The sequence below is a fragment of the Salvelinus fontinalis genome, chromosome 27 (assembly GCF_029448725.1).
Source record: "Salvelinus fontinalis isolate EN_2023a chromosome 27, ASM2944872v1, whole genome shotgun sequence".
NCBI lineage: Eukaryota > Metazoa > Chordata > Actinopteri > Salmoniformes > Salmonidae > Salvelinus > Salvelinus fontinalis.
Window position 1 is genome coordinate 4,554,120 of NC_074691.1, and position 27,610 is coordinate 4,581,729.

General features: G+C 43.9%; 1 protein-coding gene across 2 annotated transcripts in view; it reads right to left on the reverse strand.

Moving 5' to 3' along the window:
- Positions 1 to 26,954, reverse strand: part of LOC129824888 (C-1-tetrahydrofolate synthase, cytoplasmic-like) — a 65,144-nt gene extending 38,190 nt beyond the window's left edge. The window contains exons 1-15 of one of the 2 annotated variants that reach the window (XM_055884432.1): positions 26,146 to 26,954; positions 25,568 to 25,703; positions 24,394 to 24,478; positions 22,652 to 22,711; positions 22,495 to 22,548; positions 20,771 to 20,907; positions 15,241 to 15,341; positions 14,768 to 14,904; positions 6,089 to 6,200; positions 5,655 to 5,782; positions 4,152 to 4,249; positions 3,634 to 3,807; positions 3,271 to 3,407; positions 2,778 to 2,824; positions 2,589 to 2,696 (exon numbers count right to left, since the gene is read on the reverse strand). In XM_055884432.1, coding sequence (XP_055740407.1) covers positions 2,589 to 2,696; positions 2,778 to 2,824; positions 3,271 to 3,407; positions 3,634 to 3,807; positions 4,152 to 4,249; positions 5,655 to 5,782; positions 6,089 to 6,200; positions 14,768 to 14,904; positions 15,241 to 15,341; positions 20,771 to 20,907; positions 22,495 to 22,548; positions 22,652 to 22,711; positions 24,394 to 24,478; positions 25,568 to 25,668 — 1,479 coding nt within the window. In that variant the 5' untranslated portion in view covers positions 25,669 to 25,703; positions 26,146 to 26,954. Of the gene's footprint in view, positions 1 to 2,588; positions 2,697 to 2,777; positions 2,825 to 3,270; positions 3,408 to 3,633; positions 3,808 to 4,151; positions 4,250 to 5,654; positions 5,783 to 6,088; positions 6,201 to 14,767; positions 14,905 to 15,240; positions 15,342 to 20,770; positions 20,958 to 22,494; positions 22,549 to 22,651; positions 22,712 to 24,393; positions 24,479 to 25,567; positions 25,704 to 26,145 lie in introns of those variants that run through there. The other variant, XM_055884433.1, reaches the window with a different exon arrangement.
- Positions 26,955 to 27,610: the final 656 nt, after the last annotated feature.

Below are 27,610 nucleotides of genomic sequence, written 5' to 3' on the forward strand. Positions count from 1 at the left end.
AGCGTGACTAGGTGGTGTTCTAGGTCAATATTTCTATGTTGGTGTTGTGTATGGTTCCCAATTAGAGGCAGCTGGTATTCGTTGCCTCTAACTGGGGATCATATTTAGGTAGCCATTTTTCCCACCTGTGTTTGTGGGATATTGTTTGTGTTTGAGCTTGTAGCACCACTGAGGTTACGTTTCGTTGCTTGTTTATTGTTTTGTTTGAAAGTTTCACTCAAATAAAGACGTGGAACTCAACACACGCTGCGCCTTGGTCCCGTCCTTATTACGAACGTGACAGAATATCCCACAAAGCAAGGACCAAGCAGCGTGTGAAGGAGATAAAGGAGTCTTGGACCTGGGAAGAAATCATGGGAGGTTGTGAGACCCGTCCTTGGAAGGAGACACCAAGGAAGGTGGAAGGACAGCGACGACGCCGGGGACCACAGCCACAGACACCCCAATATTTTTTGAGGGGGGCACATGGAGCTGGCGGCTGAGCAGCGGGAAGAGCCAGAGACCGTCAGGGAGGCGATGGAGAAGTTGGGAAAGAGAGAGAGGAGAGAAATGTTATGTAGGTGTGTTCTGCATGGCATCCGACCTGACGGGCCTGTCAGCAGTCTGGTTAGTCCTGTGCCAGCTCCCTGCACTCGCCCTGAAGTGCTTGTCACCAGTCCGGTGCCACCTGTGCCGGCTCCACGCACCAGGCCTCCAGTGCGCCTCCCCAATCCGGTACGTCCTGTGCCAACTCCCCGCACTCGCCCTGAAGTGCTTGTCACCAGTCCGGTGCGACCTGTGGCGGCTCCACGCACCAGGCCACCAGTGCGCCTCCCCAGTCCTGTACGTCCTGTGCCAGCTCCCCGCACTCTTCCTGAAGTGCGTGTCACCAGTCCGGTAACACCTGTGCCGGCTCCACGCACCAGGCCTCCAGTGCATCTCCCCAGCCCGGTATGTCCGGTGCCAGCTCCCCGCACCCGCCCTGAAGTGCGTGTGACCAGTCCGGTGCCACGTGTGCCTGCCCCATGCAACAGGTCTCTAGTGCACCTCCCCAGTCCCGCTCTAGGCTGGAGCCTTCCTCTGCGCCGGTGCCCAGTCCAGGCATGGTGTCCAGTCCAGCTCCAGGGCAGGAGCCTTCCTCTGCGCCGATGCCCAGTCCAGGCACGGTGTCCAGTCCCGCTCCAGGGCAGGAGCCTTCCTCTGCGCCGGTGCCCAGTCCAGGCACGGCGTCCAACCCAGCTCCTAGGCCGGAGCCTTCCTCTGCGCCGATGCCCAGTCCAGGCACGGCGTCCAGTCCCGCTCCAAGGCCGGAGCCTTCCTCTGCGCCGGTGCCCAGTCCATGCACGGGATTCAGCCCAGCGCCATGGCCGGATCCGGGGTCTGGGCGGGGGCTACGACCTGCACCGCCACCGCCACTAGTCATCCCCCCTACCCCCCCATTTGGTTTCGGAGTCCGCATCTTTGTGGGGGGGGGGGGAGGTACTGTCACGCCCTGATCATAGAGAGCCCTTGGTTCTCTATGGTGTAGTAGGTGTTCTAGTTCAATATTTCTATGTTGGTGTTTTGTATGGTTCCCAAATAGAGGCAGCTGGTATTCTTTGCCTCTAATTGGGGATCAGATTTAGGTAGCCATTTTTCCCACCTGTGTTTGTGGGATATTATTTGTGTATGTGCTTGTAGCACCACTGAGGTTACGCTTCGTTGCTTGTTTATTGTTTTGTTTGAAAGTTTCACTCAAATAAAGATGTGCAACTCAACACACGCTGCGCCTTGGTCCCGTCCTTATTACGAACGTGACAGGAAAAGGGTGGCTACTTTGAAGAATCTCAAATATAAAATATATTTTGATTTGTTTAATACTTTTTTGGTTATCACATGATTCCATATGTGTTATTTCATATTTTTAATGTCTTCACTATTATTCTACAATGTAGAAAATAGTAAAAATAAAGAAAACCCCTGGAATGAGTAGGTGTGTCCAAACTTTTGACTGGTACTGTAAATTGGTTTGAAAATCTATGGCAAGACTTGAAAATGGCTATCTGGCAATGATCAACAACCAACTTGACAGAGCTTGAAGAATTTTGATTAGAATAATGGGCAAATATTGTACAATCCAGGTATGCAAAGCTCTTAGAGACTTACCCAGAAACACTCACAGCTGTAATAGCTGCAAAAGGAGATTCTAACATGTATTGACTCAGGGGGTTGAATACTTATCTAATCAAGATGTATTTTTCATAAAATTGTTTTCCACTTTCACATGACATATTGTGTGTGGATCATTGACAAAAAAAAGCATAATTAAATAGATTTTAATCCCACGTTGTAACAACAAAAAGGTGTAAAAAGTCAAGAGGTGTGAATACTTTTTGAAGACAATTCTATATTAAAATAAAACATTCTATAATGAATCCCTTTCGTTTTTAGTGTGAGTAATGTAAAGGAGCACTTTTACATGCCATTTTAAATCATGCAGTTTTGCATTGGAAGTAACAGATAGCACACATACCACATCATTTCCTAGTAAACAAAGTAAAGAACAATTGAAATAGGATTTTTGAAATAGAGAGACCAAATAATATCGGGACTAATATGTTTTTTATTACCTTATCTGACTGTGTTGACTCGGATAACACACGAGCATTGACGGTGTCCACCACCAGGCTACTGGCTGCCATGACAGCTTGTGTGTCACTGCTGAGGTGGAGACTGACCTGGAATCAGTGAGGTAGAACAGATTAAAAAGACTGCACTCAAATGTGTACATAGATGTATCTAAAGGAGGAAGTGCTTACCTCTTCCATAGGAATGACCTGGGAATAACCACCTCCAACAGCACCCCCTACATAGAAGTTATAATCAAAGTACATGTTGTAATTGTTTAAACATGTGTGTATAACTGTCTTTACAAATAATGGAGTAATTATTAATGAATCATTAAAAAAAACTATTTACATATCCATATATAATGGTTTATGACAAGGGGTATACAGAGTACATTTTGAGGGCCGAAACTTAACTTGAAAACACGTGGTTCACTTTAAGTTTTGCATAAATAATGTGCTTTTTATATGTGGAAGATTTGTGAATGTGTATGAGACTGCACAACAACAACTGAGTACGCTTTCTTGTGATTATTTTGATTCGTCAGTTGAAGGCTTGTGATTTGTCAGATAAATTAGTTGGATTGATTTATTTCTTCAAACAAATTAACAAATGGGTAATCCAGTGGCAAAATCATTTCAAAGACAGAAACACCAAGCAGTATGTTTAGTAAAAAAAACTCACCTTTGACCCCAAAGTTTGAGCCCCGGCTGGGTTGGCGCACACAGGCAAAACTGTTGACATGAAGGTGTGCCCCTAGGGCCTGTGCCAACCCCAGCGTGGTGGTTGTCGTTCCCTCACCCAGTGGCGTGGGTGTGATCCTGCCAGGAGGAAGTCAAAGGACTTACAGATACGATGCTGTGCCATTTGCCATAAAACATTTGCCATTTCCGGGCACAGAGGCCAGGGCATATCCCATACAGGCTCATAATGACCTTTCCGTGCCAATGTTAATTGGTACACATACTGCATATTGGTATGTGATGTGACCTAGAGTATTGCATACTGTCCCATTGGGCCCAGTCTTTCAAGTTTTACTACCCTTACCCTGTGACCACCAAATATTTCCCATCAGGCTGTGTCTTGAGGCGGTTCAAGGCCTCCAGACGAACTTTGGCTCGGGTCGTCCCGTAGGGCTCCACCTCCTCTGAGAAGAGGCCAACCTCCCGGGCCAGACGGCCAATTGTCTTTGGCGTGAAGGAGTGTGCGATCGCGGTGTCACTGAAAAAGGTGACACTAGCTACAGCATGTAGAGAGCTTCTTTGATCTCATAAATGACATCATACTGATGTAGGCCTACAGTGATGCCAATTCTCCAAATTCTCTTTACTAATGTGGTTGTGTCCTTATGGCCACTAATGTTAGGACTTGACCCTTAGTTATTGTCAAATTGGCTGACTGACTGACTAAATGGCTGACTGATCGATTGATTCATCATTTCATTTACTGATTATCACGGGGTCACCTATATGAAACATAAATTAATTTGAGAGAAGCGTAAAAGGCACAACTGCGGCAAGTCCTCTAAATTGTGTGAAGATGTAGCAAGGATATCAAGTCCATACCTGGGTTGAGGTTTCTGTGGCTTTAGCTTGGTGTAGGAAATGTTCCACTTTCCTGGCTGGTACGTCTTGAGAAAGCGCTTTGCACTCTGGACAGTGTTCTAGAAATTACAAAGAAAGAAAACACGAGATTAAATGGTTAACAGTTGTTGTTTTTATTTAATAGGGATAGCCCCCATTTTTTCAATTTTCGCCTAAATGACATACCCAAATCGAACTGCCTGTAGCTCAGGCCCTGAAGCAAGGATATGCATATTCTTGGTACCATTTGAAAGGAAGCACTTTGAAGTTTGTGGAAATGTGAATTGAATGTAGGGGAATACAACACAATATATCTGGTTGAAGAAAATACAAAGAAAAAAAACAACCAGTATTTTTTTACCACCATCTTTGAAATGCAAGAGAAAGGTCACTGTTATAGCCGTCACTCTGGTTGTAATTCCGATAGTGTCCACAAGATGGCAGCAGTGCATGTGCAACGTTTCAGATGGATAACTTCAAGTATGACTGAACCTCAAAACTTTTAGTCACCAGGTACATTTGGGCAAATCGCAAAGGAGACATTCACATTCATATTCCATTTTCATGCAAGAATATCGTCAGATCTGTATACTTGGACTTTGATTTAGCTTCCAAGTATTAGTAGACGTATTATAAGTTCCACATTTGCAAAACAACCAGTTTTCATAACTACATAACTCTGAATATCCTTATAATTTTTGTCACAAATGAAAAGGCATGCTGTCGTACAAGGTTAAAAACTACATTTTACGACATATACATGATTTCCCATATACATGATACTCCCGCAAAGCCCAGCTCATTGGCTATCTAGCTAGCTTTGTTTGACAACGATTGGTGCTTATTTGACAAAGATACAGTCGTTCAAGTGATGGCCACCGCGTCACTGTGATGGCGCCATGAAGACGTCGCTCTCTGACCAAATATGGTGTCCTATAGTATATACTACAACCCTAATGAAATAATGAAGTCTTGTTAGATTCTAGGATCTCTGAGGAATAGATTCGAAAGTGATTTGACTCGTTGAAATAACGTTTAGAGTGAGATTTTCACAGATTCCTTTCTTTGCAAAATGAACAAGTGGAAATACAAAATTGATTGTGCATGCTATATGGACCTTTTTAGGATATGAAAAATGATTTTATCTAACAAAACACTTCATGTTATCTCTGGGACACTTTGGATGATAAATCAGAACAATATTTCAGAATATAATTACACATTTCACCTATCAAACCTATTACGATGAAAAAGCTGTTTTGTTGTTAGGCGCTCTCCTCAAACAACAGTCAAAATAAGTGTCTGTGCATTATAATATAGCCAAAATTTGTTTCAGATACATTTTTTGAAAACAAAACTTAAATCTACACAATTGCAAAGAGCCAAAATAAGTCTGTTTGACGTTCATGTGGAAAAGTAAATTGAATGCACTTTTTAGCCCGAAAACCACTCAAAAGTAATATAGTTGAATTTATGACAGCCTACCTCCATGAGCATAGCAACGGTCATTGGTCCCACTCCCCCGGGCACAGGGGTAATAAACCCAGCCTTCTCCTTGGCAGAGGGGTAATGCACGTCCCCCACCACTCGCATCCCATTGGCTTTGCTGTCATCTGTGGGGTCAAATGGTCAGGGTCAAAGTTCAAAAGGCTGAAGTCGAGGGTCACTGAGAACCCAAGCAGTAGCCTGGCTACTGTACTTTCTACATTCAACATCATCACATCGTTGACTAAAGCAGAAACAGGCTAGCACCAGACAAGGAAGAATTTAAAAGGAGACGTCCGCTTCGTTCTAAAAGTGTTAAATGGCTTCCTCTCCTCCTCTCCATCTCCAACGATCGGTATGGACACTGGGTGCTATTCAAGACTACTGGGATGTAGCCCATGGGTTGTGATTGAGAAAACAGTTGTTATACATACCTGGGATGTGGTTGATGCCACAGTCGATAACCACAGCGCCCTCCTTCAACCACTCGCCTTTCACCATCTCCGCCTTGCCTGCACCCACCACCAATATGTCTGCCCTTCCTACCTGGAAAAGGGTTCAAATGTCATACATTCCCTCCTGAATCCTCCTCCCCCTCCTCCCCCCTCCTCCCTCTCTGCTGATGACTTCGTCAACCATTTTGAAAAGAAGGTCGACGACATCCGATCCTCATTTGCTAAGTCAAACGACACCGCTGGTTCTGCTCACACTGCCCTACCCTGTGCTTTGACCTCTTTCTCCCCTCTCTCTCCAGATGAAATCTCGCGTCTTGTGACGGCCGGCCGCCCAACAACCTGCCCGCTTGACCCTATCCCCTCCTCTCTTCTCCAGACCATTTCCGGAGACCTTCTCCCTTACCCCACCTCGCTCATCAACTCATCCTTGACCGCTGGCTACGTCCCTTCCGTCTTCAAGAGAGCGAGAGTTGCACCCCTTCTGAAAAAACCTACACTCGATCCCTCCGATGTCAACAACTACAGACCAGTATCCCTTCTTTCTTTTCTCTCCAAAACTCTTGAACGTGCCGTCCTTGGCCAGCTCTCCTGCTATCTCTCTCAGAATGACCTTCTTGATCCAAATCAGTCAGGTTTCAAGACTAGTCATTCAACTGAGACTGCTCTTCTCTGTGTCACGGAGGCGCTCCGCACTGCTAAAGCTAACTCTCTCTCCTCTGCTCTCATCCTTCTAGACCTATCGGCTGCCTTTGATACTGTGAACCATCAGATCCTCCTCTCCACCCTCTCCGAGCTGGGCATCTCCGGCGCGGCCCACGCTTGGATTGCGTCCTACCTGACAGGTCGCTCCTACCAGGTGGCGTGGCGAGAATCTGTCTCCGCACCACGTGCTCTCACCACTGGTGTCCCCCAGGGCTCTGTTCTAGGCCCTCTCCTATTCTCGCTATACACCAAGTCACTTGGCTCTGTCATATCCTCACATGGTCTCTCCTATCATTGCTATGCAGACAACACACAATTAATCTTCTCCTTTCCCCCCTCTGATAACCAGGTGGTGAATCGCATCTCTGCATGTCTGGCAGACATATCAGTGTGGATGACGGATCACCACCTCAAGCTGAACCTCGGCAAGACGGAGCTGCTCTTCCTCCCGGGGAAGGACTGCCCGTTCCATGATCTCGCCATCACGGTTGACAACTCCATTGTGTCCTCCTCCCAGAGTGCTAAGAACCTTGGCGTGATCCTGGACAACACCCTGTCGTTCTCAACTAACATCAAGGCGGTGACCCGTTCCTGTAGGCTTATGCTCTACAACATTCGCAGAGTACGACCCTGCCTCACGCAGGAAGCGGCGCAGGTCCTAATCCAGGCACTTGTCATCTCCCGTCTGGATTACTGCAACTCGCTGTTGGCTGGGCTCCCTGCCTGTGCCATTAAACCCCTACAACTCATCCAGAACGCCGCAGCCCGTCTGGTGTTCAACTTTCCCAAGTTCTCTCACGTCACCCCGCTCCTCCGCTCTCTCCACTGGCTTCCAGTTGAAGCTCGCATCCGCTACAAGACCATGGTGCTTGCCTACGGAGCTGTGAGGGGAACGGCACCTCCGTACCTTCAGGCTCTGATCAGGCCCTACACCCAAACAAGGGCACTGCGTTCATCCACCTCTGGCCTGCTCGCCTCCCTACCTCTGAGGAAGTACAGTTCCCGCTCAGCCCAGTCAAAACTGTTCGCTGCTCTGGCACCCCAATGGTGGAACAAACTCCCTCACGACGCCAGGTCAGCGGAGTCAATCACCACCTTCCGGAGACACCTGAAACCCCAACTCTTTAAGGAATACCTAGGATAGGATAAAGTAATCCTTCTAACCCCCCCCCCCCCCCTTAAAAGAGTTAGATGCACTATTGTAAAGTGGTTGTTCCACTGGATATCATAAGGTGAATGCACCAATTTGTAAGTCGCTCTGGATAAGAGCGTCTGCTAAATGACTTAAATGTAGATTTTGACCTTTTAACTCTGTCTTATTGTTATAGGTTACATCTTGACATCTTATAAAATATGTTTTAACCAGGGGTTGGAACCGAAATTATTTTCCAACCGTTTTGCTCTGAACAGAACCATTGTTATTTTGGTTCTGTTCCACAGTTCAGACCAGCAGTTCCACATTTAGCTCAATATTAAATCACTTCACCAATCAGTGTGGATAAATCAGCTTCTATAGTTGTTTGCATTGGGCAGACAAGTTTAGGGCAAGAGATGCGACTGGAATTGTGGGGGGAGAGCGAGAGAGGGTGGAGAAGGAGGCTTGGTCTGAAGCATTGTGCATCTTGTTATGGTATGCATTATCTGAAATAGGCTCGCAGAATTATACGTACGGAGGAGCGGCTTCTATGGAGGAATTTTGACTGTCTTTTAACTTTCGAGTTTTGGCTTAACGTTGGACCAAAGCTAGCTAGCAAGCTTGTGTGTGTAAAGCAGCACCCAAATTAAAATAAAGACAGGTATTACCTTTTTGTAATTAATAAATCCAATAGGAAACGTGTTAACTGTGGTATCCTTAACTAGAATTGAAAAAGTGAATCCATTCTTCTCCAATTACAAATCTCTCCCTAATTTCTAAATCATGTTTGTAAAGTCAGTAGGCTACAGTAGCCTATGCTATGGCGGGGAGGGACAGGAAGCCAACACACGCTCACACACTGGCAAAGATGTTCAGCTGGTAGGCAGACATTGAAATACGTTTCTGAGTGACAGAATGAGAGCTTTGCATAGGCACTTTGTTGATTTTTTGTTTGTTTTTTACTACAGCACACCATGTATATGGAGCATAATGTATTTACTGATTTATTCACATGTTTAAGTTCTGGTGACAAATGATGCATTTAGATTCTTGCCTAGATTGTAATGGACACATACTGTATATATATATACACTGCTCAAAAAATAAAGGGAACACTTAAACAACACAATGTAACTCCAAGTCAATCACACTTCTGTGAAATCAAACTGTCCACTTAGGAAGCAACACTGATTGATAATAAATTTCACATGCTGTTGTGCAAATGGAATAGACAAAAGGTGGAAATTATAGGCAATTAGCAAGACACCCCCAATAAAGGAGTGATTCTGCAGGTGGTGACCACAGACCACTTCTCAGTTCCTATGCTTCCTGGCTGATGTTTTGGTCACTTTTGAATGCTGGCGGTGCTCTCACTCTAGTGGTAGCATGAGACGGAGTCTATAACCCACACAAGTGGCTCAGGTAGTGCAGCTCATCCAGGATGGCACATCAATGCGAGCTGTGGCAAGAAGGTTTGCTGTGTCTGTCAGCGTAGTGTCCAGAGCATGGAGGCGCTACCAGGAGACAGGCCAGTACATCAGGAGACGTGGAGGAGGCCGTAGGAGGGCAACAACCCAGCAGCAGGACCGCTACCTCCGCCTTTGTGCAAGGAGGAGCACTGCCAGAGCCCTGCAAAATGACCTCCAGCAGGCCAAAAGTGATGGGCCACTTTCTGCACACACCACTGTCAGTGTCAACCGGCGTGACTTAACACAACCATACATGTATGATCTGTGTGGTAATATAATTAGATTCAGGAAATCCATTTGCATTGCTAGTTATAGCCTAAGGTTAGCTAGCTAACATTGAACCCAGCTGTTAGCTTTAGCTACCTGCAGATTCATATTACAGCTATGACAATGTTTGTATTGGTATGAGTTGGGATTATTCTGGTTCATTGTTTAGCTAGCTACATGTTTAAACAAAAGACCACTTCTCTAGATGATTACATGACCCATCAGGTGGGTCATGACCCATCAAGTGTGTCTGGGGGTGATTATGGCCATCTATTGCATTTCATTAACATGTGTACATGTCTAGTTAATAATGACCCATCCACTTAGCTAGATGTGGCTGGGGGGTGGTTATAGCATTTCCTTCACGTGACACATCAATTTAGACAAGTTTCTTGCGTAAGTGTCATGTAATAATTAGAAAATATTTAGAAAATATTTGTCTTTGGACACTGTTTTTTCTTTTAGTTGCAACTATGCAAGTAACCATTTCACTGTACAGTTTACATCTTCTCTATCCTGTGCGTGTGACAAATAAACGTAGATGTTTATTTGATATACTGTGAGTTTACCAGAGACGAGCTCTCTAGTAGGCGTACCAAAAAAAGTTAAGGGCCATTTTATAAAGATTGGGGTTACAAGTTTAGCAACTTTCAAAGCAGAATAACTTTCCCATTGTTCCTCAACTGTAGTGTATGATATACCATTTTCTAATATTATTCAATGTAAAAAATACAATTTCAAATGTTGCTACATAAGACTGAATGGAGGCGGTTGGTCACATAAACAGTGCATTCGGGAAAGTATTCAGACCACTTTTTCTGACTTTTTCCACATTTTGTTACGTTACAGCCTTATTCTAAAATGAATTGTTTTTTTCCCCTCATCATGCTACACACTATATCCCATAATGACAAAGCAAAAACAGGTTTTTAGAAATGTTTGCTAATTTATAAAAAAAAATGTAAACTGAAATATCACATTTACAAAAGTATTCAGCACCTTTGGCAGCAATTACAGCCTTGAGCCTTCTTGGGGATGACGCTACATGCTACTTTTCTGCAGATCCTCTCAAGCTCTGTCAGGTTGGATGGGGACTGTTACGTTACCCAGTTTCTGTGTTGTTGTGGGTTTGTATGTATGTGTATGTATTTCAGGAAATGGCTTCCTGGATTCCCCTAAGCAGCTGATTGGTCGGCCCCCATTGCTAATTGGAGCTGACCCCGCCCTCTCGTCAGGGGATACGGCTGTCTGCAATCACAGACTACTTCTCCAGCTGTATAAAAGTCAGTGTTCCTTTGCTCAGAGTGAGAGCTTCTGGGTATGCGCCAGTATTGGTTGTTGCTCAGAGAAAGCGTCTTTGATGCCCTGTGTTGCTCAGACAGTTTTTGTAAAGTATTTTGTAGTCCTGTTGAGGTATGTTTTTGTCACAAGGACTGTGTTTTGATTATTGAAATTGTTCACGTTACGTTAGTATTATTCTGTTTTTGTTCCCAGGGGGGAAGGGGAAGGCACCTCGGGAGTGCTTAGGCAAGAGGCCTGCGGGCATACATATACCCGTAGTATGTACTGTCTATGCACACTAGGTAAGACCTGGGTGGACCATCCCCTGTATTTTGGTTAGTGCGCCAGGTGGTGCTAGTTAGGTAAGTTGTGGGTAGGTAGGTAAGGTAGGAGAGGGGCCTCTTCAACTTTAACTTTCTTTGCTTTGATTCCGTCCAGCCCCTTTTCCCTAAATTACCATGTGAAGGAATAAATTCCCTGTTAACTGTAATATTCTCTGCCTCATCCGTCATCCTTACCCGCACCTACAGTCAAATACCTCTTTCACTCCACAGGGAGTTGAGTGTAGCAGGGTGTTGCGTTCCCCCCCCAAAGAGGCGTGCGTGACAGGGAGCATTGCTGCACAGCTATTTTTCAGGTCTCTCCTGGGATGTTCGATCGGGCTCTGGCTGGGCCACTCAAGGACATTCAGAGACTTGTCTCGAAGTCACTCCTGCGTTGTCTTGGCTGTGTGCTTAGGGTCGTTGTCCTGTTGGATGGTGAACCTTCACCCCAGTCTGAGGTCCTGAGCGCTCTGGAGCAGGTTTTCATCAAGGATCTCGCTGTACTTTGCTCCATTCATCTTTCCCTCGATCCTGACTACAATGGTTGTTTAACTAAAAGTTGAGATTATGCTGCGAGGTAATTTGTGGTTTAGTACGGTACCCTGCGTCACTGCTTCATTGCTCCAGACCAGCGCAAGGGGGAGTTGGAGCACTGATTATGCTTTTGGGTCCCAAGGTGCTAATTTGTCTCTAACTGACAATGAATGGACGACATAAACCAAATAGAAACTGATAATTGTGCACGACTTCAAAATTGAATTTCAGTGAACTGAATGATGAAGACGGCGAATGAATTTAGAACAATAGTGTAAGAATTGCTATTCCTCTGTCCTGCACGTGCACACCCTGTTTGTTTCTCACTCGTCAGTATTACTTACAAAACTGTTGTTACACTAAGGTTTTTATTCTAGGAGAAACGAAAATGTTGGATTATATTCCATGATATATGTGTTGACTGAATATAAGCAAGTGATGTCTGCTGAATAATCAAGTTGATGGCGCGACTAGTCATATAGCCTCGGCACCTACATAAAGCTGAGTGACTCACGCATTCATAGCTTTGGATCTAAATAAGTACCAACATTCTTTCTGATAGTCTTTAATAAAGAAATGCTTTGGTTACCCTGACCTGGAAACCATGTATTATAATAGTCCATTATGGGCTATTAGCAGGACAATATACTATATACTGCCATCACCTCTCTGTATGTTGATACTTTGTGCTTCAAATCCTATAAATCCAAGGCAATTGATCAGCATTATAAACTTTGTAGATGGGCCTCCCGAGTGTCGCAGCGGTCTAAGACACTGCAAACGTTGCTACAGATGCTAGTTTGATACCCGTGCCGGACGCAAATGGGAGACCCATGAGGCTTTTGGTTTTTCTCCCTCTAAAAACAGAAATAAATCATTCTAAATAACAAACTGGCTTTTTTACAAATTAGTGAGAATGTCTCACCCCATGTTCAACAATGGCCTTTTTCCTCGCTCACTTTAGGTTATTTGAAAATTAAATAATTTCCAAAATATAGTTTTTTTGAAACAAATCGATTAATTAATTTAGAATTATATAAAAGCCACTTAGATATTCTCACTAATGAAAAATGCCTCTTAGATATTAATTTAGAATACTCCAATCCTCTAAATCTAATTATTTTGCGGAGAGTCACGTCATTGAAAAAAATATTTTACGATATACTTGTGGCCTACCGTAGACGACATGAGTCTCACTAGTGTTGTGTAATGTGCTGTTAAAAGTGGTGTAGGTCTAATTTATTTAAAGAGCATATTGAAGTTAGAAGCAATAGGATTTGAAGCATTAGTCTACAACTATTTTAGCACCGTTTCGCGCTGTTCTGAGGCAAACATTGGGACTGGTCTTGATAAATCAAGATAATTTTATTTTCACTATCTCCATTTGGGCATTGGTTAGACTACAATTAGGGTGTGGAAATGTTATGCTCTTTGTACTGTAGCCTACTCCCGACTGTCACTTTGTACTGCTTCTGAGCTCTACGGACAATTCCTTCGACCTCATGGCTCGGTTTTTGCTCTGATATGCACTGTCAACTGTGGGACCTTATATAGACAGGTGTCTGCCTTTCCAAATCATGTCCAGTCAATTGAATTTACCACAATTGGACTCCAAGTTGTAGAAACATCTCAATGATGATCAATGGAAACAGGATGCACCTGAGCACAATCTCATGTAAATAAGGTATTTCTGTTTTTAATTTGAATACATTTGCAAACATTTTTAAATACCGTTTTTTGCTTTGTCATTATGGGGTATTGTATGTAGATTGATGAGGAAAAATGTATAATTTAATCAATTTTAGAATAAGGCTGTGACGTAAAAAAATAGGCGTTTGAATACGTATGTGTATATACATTATATATATACACATTACTGTTCAAAAGTTTGGGGACACTTAAATGTCCTTGTTTTTGAAAGAAAAGCAAATTGATCAGAAATACAGTGTAGACATTGTTAATGTTGTAAATGACTATTGTAGCTGGAAATGGCAATTTTTTTATGAAATATCTACATAAGCGTACAGAGGCTCATTATCAGCAACCATCACTCCTGTGTTACAAGGGGAAGTTGTGTTAGCTAATCACAGTTTATCATTTTAAAAGGCTAATTGATCATTGTGTACATACTGAACAAAAATATAAACACAACATGTAAAGTGTTGGTCCCATGTTTCATGAGCTGAAGTAAAAGATTTCATAAATGTTCCATATGCACAAAAACATATTTCTCTGGTGCTGAGGAGTATTTCTGTCTGTAGCCCTTTTGAGTGGAAAAACTCATTCTGATTGGCTGGGCCTGCCTCCCAAATGGGTGGGCCTATGCCCTCCCAGGCCCACCCATGGCTGCGCCCATTGCCCAGTCTTGAAATCCATTAATTAGGGCTTAATTTAGTTATTTCAATTGACTGATTTCCTACTACGAACTGTAAATCAGTAAAATCTTTGAAATGGTTGCACGTTGCTTTTATATTTTTGTTCGGTATATAAAGTATATATATTTTTCCACACATATTACATCTAAATAAAGGTGCTTAGCCAAATAGAACATTACTGAGCACATTTGTGGAGTTAGCTGATGAACGCAACTTCTTTTATGACCAATTTGGATCTATTAAAAAATAAGTGCCCTAAATGGCGGTCAAGGATTCAAGAGGAGGTGACGACTACAAGAATGGACCATTTCATGCTTCAACAGATGCAGTAAAAAAAAATCAGTGAGAGGAAGGACGTGGACTTTCAACCAAGTGATTATAGGACGCAGTTGGAAAATTGTTCAAGAAGGGGATGGGATGCTAGCCTGATTCCAGATATGTTTGTGCTGTTCTGCCATCTCTTTATTTCTATCATTGTCACACCAAATGACAGCAATGCAGTTGGCAAGACAGCGCACACAGATCTGGGTTCAGGTTGCACACAGATCTGGGGTCAGGTTAGATGGTGTTACTTGTGCAGCCAGGTCAGTCGTTTTGGAATGACAGGTGGTCACGGTGGCATGGCTCCATAGAAGCAGGTCGTGCATAGGCGCTCCCACAATCTTGCTACGGCCAATCACCACAGCGTTCTTCCCCGCCACTGACATGCCTATATGTGCAGATACAATTGGTGACCATTACACACTGCTCCATTTCATTCTCACACACACACGGCAATTTAAGTAATATTTTTTTTTTGTCAAACGTACATTTTTATTTTAGAATGTTATATCATGTAAATGTTGTCAGGTCCGGTCATACAGTATGATACATTTGTCAGTAAAGCACAAACCCAATTAAGACCCTGACAAGCATCCTAAACAAGGAAAACTGCCTTTAAGTATCCAGTTTCGTGCTTATGTGTGTTTCAAGGGAAGTGTTTGTGCATCGTTCGACTACTATACAATCATCTCCATGGCAACAATAAGCGGTGTGTGACCCTCACCTGTCTGACTAATGAGCTTCATGCAGCCTTTAGGAGTACAGGGGATGAAACAGTCCCCCAGGTCCCCCCGAGAGAGCTTCCCCGCGTTGATACTGGTCAGCCTGAGAACACACACACACATACAAATCTATACCATCACATTTCACATGCAACGGATGCTAAGGAATAGGTAGCATCTCTCTCTCTCTCTTGATCCCCCACCGCACACACTCTCTCTCTCTCTATAAAACACACAAACAAACAATGCCGACTGTGCCAGACACACACACTTCCATAAACAGAGCTTCCGGAAATGTTCCAAACTCCCAATCGGCGGAAGATATTTTGGGGACATGGTTTGATATTGGGGCCTCCTCTGATTTGTGTCATAGTTTATACGACCTGCAGAACAAATCACTACTGCCCTCAGATGTGGACAAGGAATCAATTTTACTCATCACTCGCCTAAATTGGACCAGCTTGTCTAAATTGGACCAGCTAAATTTCCAAGCTGTCCCCACCGTGTGAGAAATGACTTGCACAAGTCTGGCCTAAACACTATCCAAACACCTTCAAAGAGTCCACTCTGTCGCCTCCAACAAATCTTACTGATGCGCTAGCCTGATCACGTACCCTCAATATATTTGCTCGAGTTACACACCAGTGCTTGAATCAAACGGCTGTGTACACACTAAAACAAAGATACTGCACTATTTGCCCATAGGAGGTCCCAAATGGCACCAAATTCCCTTTATAGTGCAATTCTTTTGACCAGATGCCCAAATGGCCATGACCATAGAAGTTGGCAAGACTGCACAAATCATGGTGGCTGAAACCAGACCAAAGGTAGTCAGATGGAACTGGAAGAGACCGGAGCTTCAGGGAGTGGGTTGTGGTGTGTGTGAAAGTGTTTTTTTTTATGTGTTTGGGAGTTGTTTTGGGGGGGAGGGTCGTAGTGGTGGTGGTGTGTGTGTGTTGGGTGGGGAAACGCTTATTATTATTTTATTTATTTATTTAACCTTTATTTAACTAGGCAAGTCAGTTGAGAACAAATTGTTATTTACAATGACGGCCTAGGAACAGTGGGTTAGCTGCCTTGTTCAGGGGCAGAACAACTGATTTTTACCTTGTCAGCATTATGACCAATAAACATATCTTTTATATATTTACAATATTTACGGCTGACAGACTTATCTTTTTCTCAGAAACTGAAAAACAATTAAACTAAATAGAGACTGATTTCAGCAGGTCATGTTACTCTCAAGACAGAATGTCAACAGAGTGTCAACAGAGTCCATTGTGCGAATAGGCTGCTGGATTGCAAGTGCAGTATAATGACTCTCTTTTGCTAAAATTAGGTTTGTGCCTCAAATATAAATAACTATACACTGTGTTAATATCTAAGTATTTCTTAAGTGTAAAAAAGTAAACGATTGATTACTTAAAAACCCTGGTGACAAACAGCTCTTCACTGCCACTATGAGCTTATTGTGAAAGGTGTGACTGTGTAAGCTAATAGTAACAGAAGTACCAGTAGGCTTACTACTCACAGTATAAACAATAGTAATAGTGATAGTATGTTTCGATGTTAATATCAATAGTAGCATACAGGGGTTGGAACCGGTTCAGGGAACAGAACTGAAAGCTGGAAAAGAAAGGCATCAACAAACTGGATCAGAACCCGGTACGAAAGTGATCTATACTGTTCTGGAACATAACTGTTATTTTAAAAGCATGTGAACCGGTTAATAAAGTATTTTATCCAGGCATTTTTTTCCCGAGTCCCACAAAAAAATACAACAAAGCACCTATGCAAAGCCCTCCCCTTTTTGTCAATGTCACGCCCTGGCCTTAGTATTATTTGTTTTATTTATTATTTTAGTTAGGTCAGGGTGTGACATGGGGTATGTGTGTATTTTGGGGTATTATATGGTAGAGGGGGTGTTTGTTGTAGTTTATGGTTTTGTGTTGAGTGTATGTGTCTAGCTGTGTCTATGTTGGGTGTAGTTCTAGGAAAGTCTATGGTGGCCGGAATGGGTTCTCAATTAGAGACAGCTGATTTCGGTTGTCTCTAATTGGGAGCCATATTTAAGGCTGCCATAGGCTTTAGCTGTTTGTGGGTCATTGTTTGTGTATATGTATAGTTCGACGTAAGTAGTTTGTGTGTGCACTTACGTTTTGAAGTTTTCACGATCGTTTGTTGTTTTTCGTTAGTGTTGTAATAGTGTGTCGTGTTCATCTTCGTCGTTGTTATTAAAAAGAAGATGTATTCAAATCATGTTGCGCCTTGGTCCTCTCGTTCATGTCAACACGATCGTGACAGAATGACCCACCAATATCGGATCAAGCAACATGACCAGCGGCAACAGGAGCAGCACAAAGAGGAATGGAAATGGGAGCGTAATCTGGACTACACTACGTGGGAGGAGATCGACAGGTGGGCGATCGACCCAGGGCGAGTGCCGGAGCCAGCCTGGGATTCTCTGGCGCAGTGTGAGGAGGGATACCGGCGAATGGAGGCAGCACGACGACGCGGTAGGAAGCCTGTGAGTCAGCCCAAAAATTTTCCTGGGGGGGGGCTAAGAGGTTGTGGGCCGAGGGCAGGTAGGAGACCTGCGCCCACTTCCCAGGCTAACCGTGGAGAGCGGGAGTACGGGCGGACACCGTGTTACGCAGTAGAGCGCACGGTGTCTCCTGTACGTGTTCATAGCCCAGTGCGGGTTATTCCACCTTCCCGCACTGGTAGGGCTAGATTGGGCATTGAGCCAGGTGCCATGATACCGGCTCAACGCGTCTGGTCTCCAGTGCGTCTCCTCGGGCCGGTATACATGGCACCAGCCTTACGCATGGTGTCCCCGGTTCGCCTACATAGCCCGGTGCGGGTTATTCCACCTTCCCGCACTGGTCGGGCGACGGGGAGCATTCAACCAGGTAAGGTTGGGCAGGCTCGGTGTTCAAGGGAACCAGTACGCCTGCACGGTCCGGTATTTCCGGCGCCACCTCCCCGCCCCAGTTCAGTTCCACCAGTGCCTACACCACGTAACAGGCTTCCAGTGTGTCTCCAGAGCCCTGTTCCTCCTCCACGCACTCATCCTATGGTGCGTGTCTCCAGCCCGGTACCACCAATTCCGGCACCACGCACTAAGCCTCTTGTGCGTCTCCAGAGTCCTGTGCATCCTGTTGTTGCTCCCCGCATTAGCCCTGAGATGCGTGTCCCCAGTCCGGTACCACCAGTTCCGGCCCCACGCACTAGGCCTAATGTGCGTCCCCAGGGTCCAGTATGCCCTGTTCCTTCTCCCCGCACTAGCCTGAAAGTGCGTGCCTTTAGCCCGGTGCCTCCAGTTCCGGCACCACGCACCAGGCCTACAGTGCGCCTCATCCGGCCAGAGCCATCCGTCTCCCCAGCGCCGTCTGAGCCATCCGTCTCCCCAGCGCCGTCTGAGCCATCCGTCTGTCCAGAGCCATTAGAGCCGCCCGTCTGTCCCGAGCCGTCAGAGCCATTAGTCAGTCAGGAGCCGCTAGAGCCATTCGTCAGTCAGGATCTGCCAGAGCCGCCAACCAGACAGGATCTGCCAGAGCCGCCAACCAGACAGGATCTGCCAGAGCCGCCAACCAGACAGGATCTGCCAGAGCCGCCAACCAGACAGGATCTGCCAGAGCCGCCAACCAGACAGTATCTGCCAGAGCCGCCAACCAGACAGGATCTGCCAGAGCCGCCAACCAGACAGGATCTGCCAGAGCCGCCAACCAGACAGGATCTGCCAGAGCCGCCAACCAGACAGGATCTGCCAGAGCCGCCAACCAGACAGGATCTGCCAGAGCTGTCAGCCAGCCATGAGCGTCCAGATCCGTCTGCCAGCCATGAGCGTCCGGATCCGTCAGCTAGCCATGAGCAGCCAGATCTGTCAGCCAGCCATGAGCCGTCCAACCAGGATCCGCCGGAGCCGTCATCCAGCCAGGATCTGCCCATTATCCTGGTGCTGCCCCTTATCCTGGTGCTGCCCCTTATCCTGGTGCTGCCCCTTATCCTGGTGCTGCACCTTATCCCGGTGCTGCCCCTTATCCCGGTGCTGCCCCTTATGACTATGGTGGGGTGGGGACCACGACCAGTGCCGGAGCCGCCGCCGTGGAAGGAAGCCCACCCAGACCCTCCCCTAGACTATGTGCTGGTGCGTCCGGAGTTCGCACCTTAAGGGGGGGGTTATGTCACGCCCTGGCCTTAGTATTATTTGTTTTATTTATTATTTTAGTTAGGTCAGGGTGTGACATGGGGTATGTGTGTATTTTGGGGTATTATATGGTAGAGGGGGTGTTTGTTGTAGTTTATGGTTTTGTGTTGAGTGTATGTGTCTAGCTGTGTCTATGTTGGGTGTAGTTCTAGGAAAGTCTATGGTGGCCGGAATGGGTTCTCAATTAGAGACAGCTGATTTCGGTTGTCTCTAATTGGGAGCCATATTTAAGGCTGCCATAGGCTTTAGCTGTTTGTGGGTCATTGTTTGTGTATATGTATAGTTCGACGTAAGTAGTTTGTGTGTGCACTTACGTTTAAGTTTTCACGATCGTTTGTTGTTTTTCGTTAGTGTTGTAATAGTGTGTCGTGTTCATCTTCGTCGTTGTTATTAAAAGAAGATGTATTCAAATCATGTTGCGCCTTGGTCCTCTCGTTCATGTCAACACGATCGTGACACAATCAGAATCTTATTCCATCGTTTTCCTGCCAGCTGAACATCTTTTCTAATATGTGTGCGTGTGGGCTACCTACCCATCCCCCCCGAAACATAGCGGTAGCCTACTGACATTACAAACGTGATGCAGAAGATCCGGAGGGTGATTTTTAATTAGAGAAGAATTGATTAACCTTTCCAGTGCTAGTTAGAGATACTATAGTTATCACATTTCACATTAGATCCATTATCTACAAAAAGGTAAGAAGGGTTTTTAATTTCGGTGCCGCTCTGCACACACACGCTTGTTAGCTAGCTAGCTTCTCTGGTCCAACGTTAAGCCAACTCTGAAGTTAAAATACATTCAAAGTTCCTCCATAAAAGCCATTCCTCCATAGGTATGATTCTGTGGGCCTAATTCAGATCATGCATGTCATCACAAGAAGCCCAGTGCTTCAAGCAAAGCCTTCTCGTCCAACCCTCTCGCTCTTTCCCCACCCGCAAAATTCCAGCTGCATCTGACGCCCAACACTTGTCTTAACATCGTGCGTGTAAACAACTCACTGAGCTATAGCTTGTCTGCTCCTTAGCAAGCTGCTCTATCCGCACTGCGTGGTTGGTGAAGTAATTTAATGTTGAGCTAAATGTAAAAAAATTAAATAAAAAATAAAAAAAGGATTTCAGAGGTTTAAAAAGGACAGAAAGGAACTACATGAAACAATACTTTTTGGGGGGGGTTCGAACTGGTTCAGAACTTTATTTTGCTGGTCGAAACATGGGAAAGGAAAAAGAAAAATGGTTTTGTTCAGAACAAAACAACTGGAAAATGATTTAGGTTCCAAACCCCTGGTAGCATATGCAGGCTTCCTGTGAGAGTTGTCACTTACCCATCCACATCCTTTTCTGGGGCCACGGCATTAGTCACCTTCTCTGTGTCCATGGGGTTGATAGAGTCCAGGGGCAGCTGGACAATGAGGCCGTGAACCTCTAGGTTCTCATTGACCTCTTCAATTCTACGGAGGACCTGTGCAGGCCAAGGTTTTAAAGTGGTCGTCAGGGATTGGTGAAGAAGTGCTAGTACAGAATAACAACATATCCCTATTATTAGAATAATATCAAACTTGTTTTAAAAGTTAATATCTGAGGAGTAATCACAGTATCAAACTTGTTTTCATATGCTTTTCAAGGCCTGTATTTTTTTGCTTAGGTAGAGGATTCAATGCCCCTCTTACACAAATGTGCTAAAAGTTGTGTCCGTATCTATGTTACATTTTAGATGCTCCTTGTTCAGGCTCTTCCCACTGGGCACAAACATCAATTCAACGTCTATTCCACGTTGGTTCAACGTATCTTCATTGAAATGATGTAGAAACAACGTTGACTCAACCAGTTCGTTCCAAGTAGGTTGAAATACACACACTACTCTGGAGGTTTAGGGGCATGTACAATACCAGTCAAAAGTTTGGCACACCTACTCATTCAAGGGTTTTTCTTGATTTGTACTATTTTCTACAACTTACAACAATTTTCTAGCAACCAAAAAAGTTACTAACAGCAGAGGTAACTCTTGGTCTTCCTTTCCTGTGGCGGTCCTCATAAGAGCCAGTTTCCTCATAGCGCTTGATGGTTTTTGTGACTGCACTTCAAGAAACTTTCAAAGTTCTTGACATTTTCCGCATTGAATGACCTTCATGTCTTAAAGTAATGATGGACTGTCATTTCTCCTTGCTTATTTGAGCTGTTCTTACCATAATATGGACATGGTCTTTTACCAAATAGGGCTATCTTCTCTATACCACCCATACCTTCTCACAACACAACTGATTGACTAAACACATTAAGAAGGAAATTATTCCACAAATTAACTTTTAATAGGGCTCACCTGTTATTTGAAATTAATTCCATGTGACTACCTCATGAACTGGTTGTGATAATGCCAATAGTGTGCAAAGCTGTTGTCACACCAGCCTTCGCTTTGGCTCCCCCTCCTGTACAACTCAGGCATTCGGCGTCGCCGGCCTTCTAGCTGCTGCCGAACCTACTGCTGGAAAAAGCCCTTCACTCATCAACCCTGGACTTGTCTCGTCATCATTACACACACCTGGTTCCAATCCCCACTCTATCACTGTATACCTACTCACTCTGCCATTTGTCTTTGTCCGGTCATTGCAAATGTTAATTGTTTTCCTGAGAGGAATCGCTCCTACTATTTCCTGAATGCTTTATTTTTTGCACTTTGGGTTCACCCTGTGCCTTTTTGTTTATGAAGATATATTTTTAAGACAACAGCATTTAGGTTTCTTCCTGCTTTGTTCTATGGCGCTTAAATAAACTCAGTAGTTCTAAACTACTGTGACTGCCTCCTGCCTACTCCTCTCTACTACCACAGTGACAGCTGTCACCATGGCTACTTTGAAGAATCTCAAATATATTATTTTTTAACGCTTTGTTGGTTACTACATGATTCCATATGTGTTATTTCATAGGTGTGATGTCTTCACTATTATTCTACAATATAGAAACGAGTAAAAATGAAGAAAAACCCTGGAATTAGTAGGTGTGTCCAAACTTTCGTCAAACATAACATGGATGTAGTAGCTGTACTTCTTACCTCATCCTCTGTTGCAGTCTTTGGCAGTCTGACATGGTTGGCATTGATTCCAAGCTATAGAAATGGTGGCAGTGATTAGCATTAGCATTCTCATTGCAAGTATACATCAAATAGCTAGCATGTGTTGCTACCGACGCTCTGCTGCCACAGTGCTTACCTCAGCTGCGGCTTTTAGCTTCATGCTAATGTAGAGGTTAGAATCCTCTCTGTCACCCACCTGAAACACACACACAGTCCTGTATAACTAACCTTGTGCGGATACACAATTCAGTCCCATTCAAAATCCTATTTTCCCTAACCCTTACCCTAACTTTAACCTAGCTCCTAAAATTAACCCTAGCTCCTAACCCTGACACTAATTCTAACCTTAACCCTTAAACCCCTAGAAATACTATTTGACCTTGTGGGGACAAAAATGTCCCCAGTTGGTCAAATGTTGGTTTGCTTAAAATAAGTCTAGTTAAACACGTCTAGAGATGCACACACCAAATAGGATTTTACGAACAAAACAAAACTAGAATATACTGTATGTATGTTCTTTTATCAAGTTACACAGCTTCAAATGCTAAACGTGGAGCTAGAATGCTCTCCAGTTACACATCAACAACAAACAAAGAGCATGTACCATGTTCCCAAGTCTGTATATCAGCTATCCTACCACAGAGTAAGCTGAGCACAAACTGATGAATCAGTGTAGAAATTAAATGAATTACTAAATGCGTAACTAAATGCAAATGATTCATTGTAGTTGATAAAACAGACGTCATACCTAAGGAAATAGAAAACAACAATCTACTTGTGGTGTTGGGATACATGTACTCGACAAAACAGTGTTTACAACTTGAAACAAAAAAGAACACTGAAAACGTGTCATTATTCACTGAGTGCACAAAACATTAGGAACACCTGCTCTTTTCATGACATAAACTGACCAGATGTATCAAAGTAGAAGCCATGATCCCGTATTGATGTCTCCTGTGAAATCCAGAAGGGTTTGAAGTGAAGGAGACAGGTTAAAGAAGGATTTTTCAGGCTTGAGACAACTGAGACATGGATTGTGTATGTGTCCCATTCAAAGGGTGAATGGGCAAGACGAAATATTGAAGTGCCTTTGAACAGGGTATGGTAGTCGGTGCCAGGCAACCCGGTTTGACTGTGTCAAGAAGTGCAACGCTGCTGCATTGTTTACACTCAACAGTTTCTCATGTATATCAAGAATGGTCCACCACCTAAAGAACATCCAGTCAACTTGGTCCAACTGTGGGAAGCATTGGAGTCAACATGGGCCAGCATCCTTATGGAACGCTTTCAACACCTTGCAGAGTCCATGTCCCGACGAATTGAGGCTGTTCTGACAGCAAAAGTGGGTGCAACTCAATATTAGGAAGATGTTCCTAATGTTTTGTACACTCACTGTATACTCTGTTATTTTGAATGAATTGGGCCTCTGAATATTTGAGCAAGGTTATTTAAGACATAGAAGGGTTACAGAGAGGAAACCTCACAGTTAGAAAACAAATCAACAGTAAAGTAGCCTAGCGTTTATGAGGAAGGAGCAAAGAATTACACTCACACCTTCTAGCGAGGAAAACTATCAACACGTTTACCCAAAGCTCGTCTGAAGAAGTGTGGGATTAGAAGAGAAGAAAAATAATGAAGAAGTAAAGAAAAACAGCTCAAAAGAGCACACTCTGGTAATTAAGCAGAAGCATACACGGAAGGGCCTTTCACACTACTGTGCAGAGTTTAGCCAAACTGAAGCCAGCTGTACTGAGCCGGGCCTCATTAAGCCTCCACCACAGTTGCTGGAATTGTGCTGGAAAGGACAAAGTGAGGAGAAAATATCCAAGCAAGCACGATACAGTTGGCAGAATGATGTGAAAAGGGTAAAAGACACACCTGCAACACTACCAAACCTGGCCGGAAGCCAGGGAACTGGCCCCTCATCTTGTCCAAGTCCTCTTTCAACTTTTCCCTCACCAGCCTGTGTTGAACAAGAACAACCACATTGTAACGTTAGTTACACTTTCTATGAAGCTGATATAATGCATTATAAACACACTCGTAGAACGAACAACCACATTGAAAATTTGGTAACATTTTCAATGAAGCCCATGCCCATAATACCTTACAAACACACTCATTGTCTCTACCTTCTTGCCCTTTGTGCTGTTGTCTGTTCCCAATAATGTTTGACCCATGTTTTGTGCTGCTACCATGTTGCGTTGCTGCCATGTTGTTGTCATGTTGTGTTTCTACCATGCTGTGTTGTCATGTGTTGCTGCCTTGCTATGTTGTTGTCTTAGGTCTCTATGTAGTGTTGTGTTGTCTCTCGTGTCGTGATGTGTGTTTTGGCCTATATTTATATATATTTTTTATTTATTTTTAATCTCAGTCCCCGTCCCCACAGGAGGCCTTTTGCCTTTTGGTCGGCCGTCATTGTAAATAAGAATTTGTTCTTAACTGACTTGCCTAGTTAAATAAAGGTTAAATAAATAAATAAGAAAGAACAAACACAATATAACATTCAGCACTCGTCAAACTCCATGACCTCCATGAGGCACCTTCACGCCTGTCACGTTCCTGACCGGTTTTCTGTTATTTTGTATGTGTTTGACGGTCAGGGCGTGAGTTTTGGGTGGGTAGTCTATGTTGTGTGTTTCTATGTTTGTTTAAGGGTGACCTGATATGGCTCTCAATTAGAGGCAGGTGGTTTTCATTTCCTCTGATTGAGAGTCATATTAAGGTAGGTGTTTTCACACTGTTTGTTGTGGGTGGTTGTCTCCTGTGTCTGTGTAAGTTGCGCCACACACTGTTTTCGGTTTGTTTGTTCGGTTTATGTAGTCTGTTCCTGTTTCATGCGTTCTTCGTTATATGTAAGTTCTTATGTTCAGGTGCGTCTACGTCGTTTGTTGTTTTGTAGTTTGTTAAAGTGTTTTCGTGTTTTTTTCGTCTTGTTCAATAAATCAGTATGTCATATTCCAACGCTGCATTCTGGTTCAATCCCTGCTCCTCCTCGAAAGCCGTTACAACGCCAGCATACTGTAATATCACAGTGTCATAGTCTACTCACTGAGACGTCTTGTTGCCCGAGACAACTGTCGCCAGGTTGCGCCTGCCTCCTCTGCATCCCGTGGACCCTAGACGGAGGGTGAGGGCGGCGAAGGAAAGCATAGCTGACAACTGGAGAAAGATGGATGGATGGATGGCTGAAGAAATGAAGAGAAAGAACAATGGATAGATGGTAATGGGAGTTTATGAGGCCCAGACAACAGAAAAAGGAACTGCATCCACCACAACTACAGTGCAACAGAGATCCCATGATGAACAATTGAAAACATCACAAGTGCCATTTACAACTATAATAATAATAATAATAAATGACATTTGTAGAGCGCTTTTCATTTACAGATGTAAGTCACAAAGTTCTTATGGTGCAAGCCAGAACACTGCAAACCCATACAACGACTGGCTCAAAAGATACTACTACTGACTACAACCATGACTACTTGCAGAAGTTGTTAAAAACATGCAATGTTGCAATATCTTATAATAATGTAATAATAGATTACAACTATATTATTATACAATAATTGTGTTATTTTTGTTATTATAAATATTTGAAAAGTAAGAGACAGAAAAATTACTTACCAGAGTTAATGCAATGTCCAGAAGTGGATCTAGTCTTTTGAGGACCAGGTCAGCCACCAAGTGATCCACACTCCAACATAGTGTTCTAGGCAACTCCTCCTATCAGTGTCTGTGTGTGTGTGTGTGTGTGTATGTGTGTGTCTAGTGCCCACTCTTTCTCACTCTCTGTCAGTGCAACTGGGGAGGCTTCCAGCAGTATCTTATCACAGTCTATGGACTTTTCCGTGGCATTCCTGCCTACTCCGGATTGAACGTGAACTAGGTACATACATTTCTCACTGTCAAGGCTATTGGGTTAGAGAGAGGGTATAACATAGGGAAAGTTGCAACTCGTAGGCTCAAACCAAAAATCCAGGAGGAATGGAGTTTGGTTAAACAGAAACCCAAAGGTTAGGAGGTGTATTGGGCCGTCCCACTACTGGGTCTACTCCCAGCCAATCAGAATCCATTCTGACAAGACAGTCTGAAATGTTTTTGGCAACCAAGCTTGTTTTTTTCCCTCCTTTACTACCAAAAGTCGCTACTTCTCCACAGAGTAAAAGCAATTATTTGTATCCAAGGAAGATTAACTTAGGTTGCTTTCTCTTCGGGAATGAGCCTGCCCCTCTGCTTTCTCGCTCTTTCTCTTTCAGCCATAACTTTCTTTCTCTGCCCCTCCTTCTTCTGCATGCCAAAGACAGCAAAACAAACTCCCGCGAGAACTCAGCTTTGGACGGCGTAAGAGGAAAGGTCTGGGACATGTTCATTAGGCACCAAACAGGAAAAAAAACTGACTGGAACAGGGAGGGACTACCGCGGCTTGTCCAGTAAGTAACACTTAATTTCATGTTCCATTGCAAAGCATTTTGAACATTTTCCATTGTATGCACTAACGAACGCACCCTCTGCTAACCGTGTGTTTTTTGTCTGCGTGTACATTGCAATAAACGAGTCAGTCTGATTTAGGTTTGTACAGTTTCACAACATGGCATAACCAAAGCCTCACAACATGGCATAACCAAAGCCTCGGTGTTGACCACAGTGGGTGTTATGCTGTGGGAATAATCTCCACTACTACTACCAACACATTCAATAACCAGACTAGATTTACTGGAGTGAGTGCAAAGGTCCTTTTGAGTTACAGAGAAACAGTTGCTGAAAAACACTATTTTTCAAACGGCAAGAAATCTGGAGAAACAAACTTATCAACAGTTTGCATTTGGGTAGATGAAACCATGACTTGAAAAATAAAAAACTCCATTAGGCATTGCCTTAGTGTACATGTGTACTTTTCACTAAACCTATTTGACCCCATTTTTTTTTATCTCTTTGACGAACTCAGTCAGAGGAACCGAACAGAACACACTTACAAAATGGAGCCATGATGTGAATTGAGCATTGATGCCAGAATTCTTTAATTACATATTGTTTAAAAATGTATTTTCAATTATTATAAATATTATAAAGGACATTAATGTCAATGCTT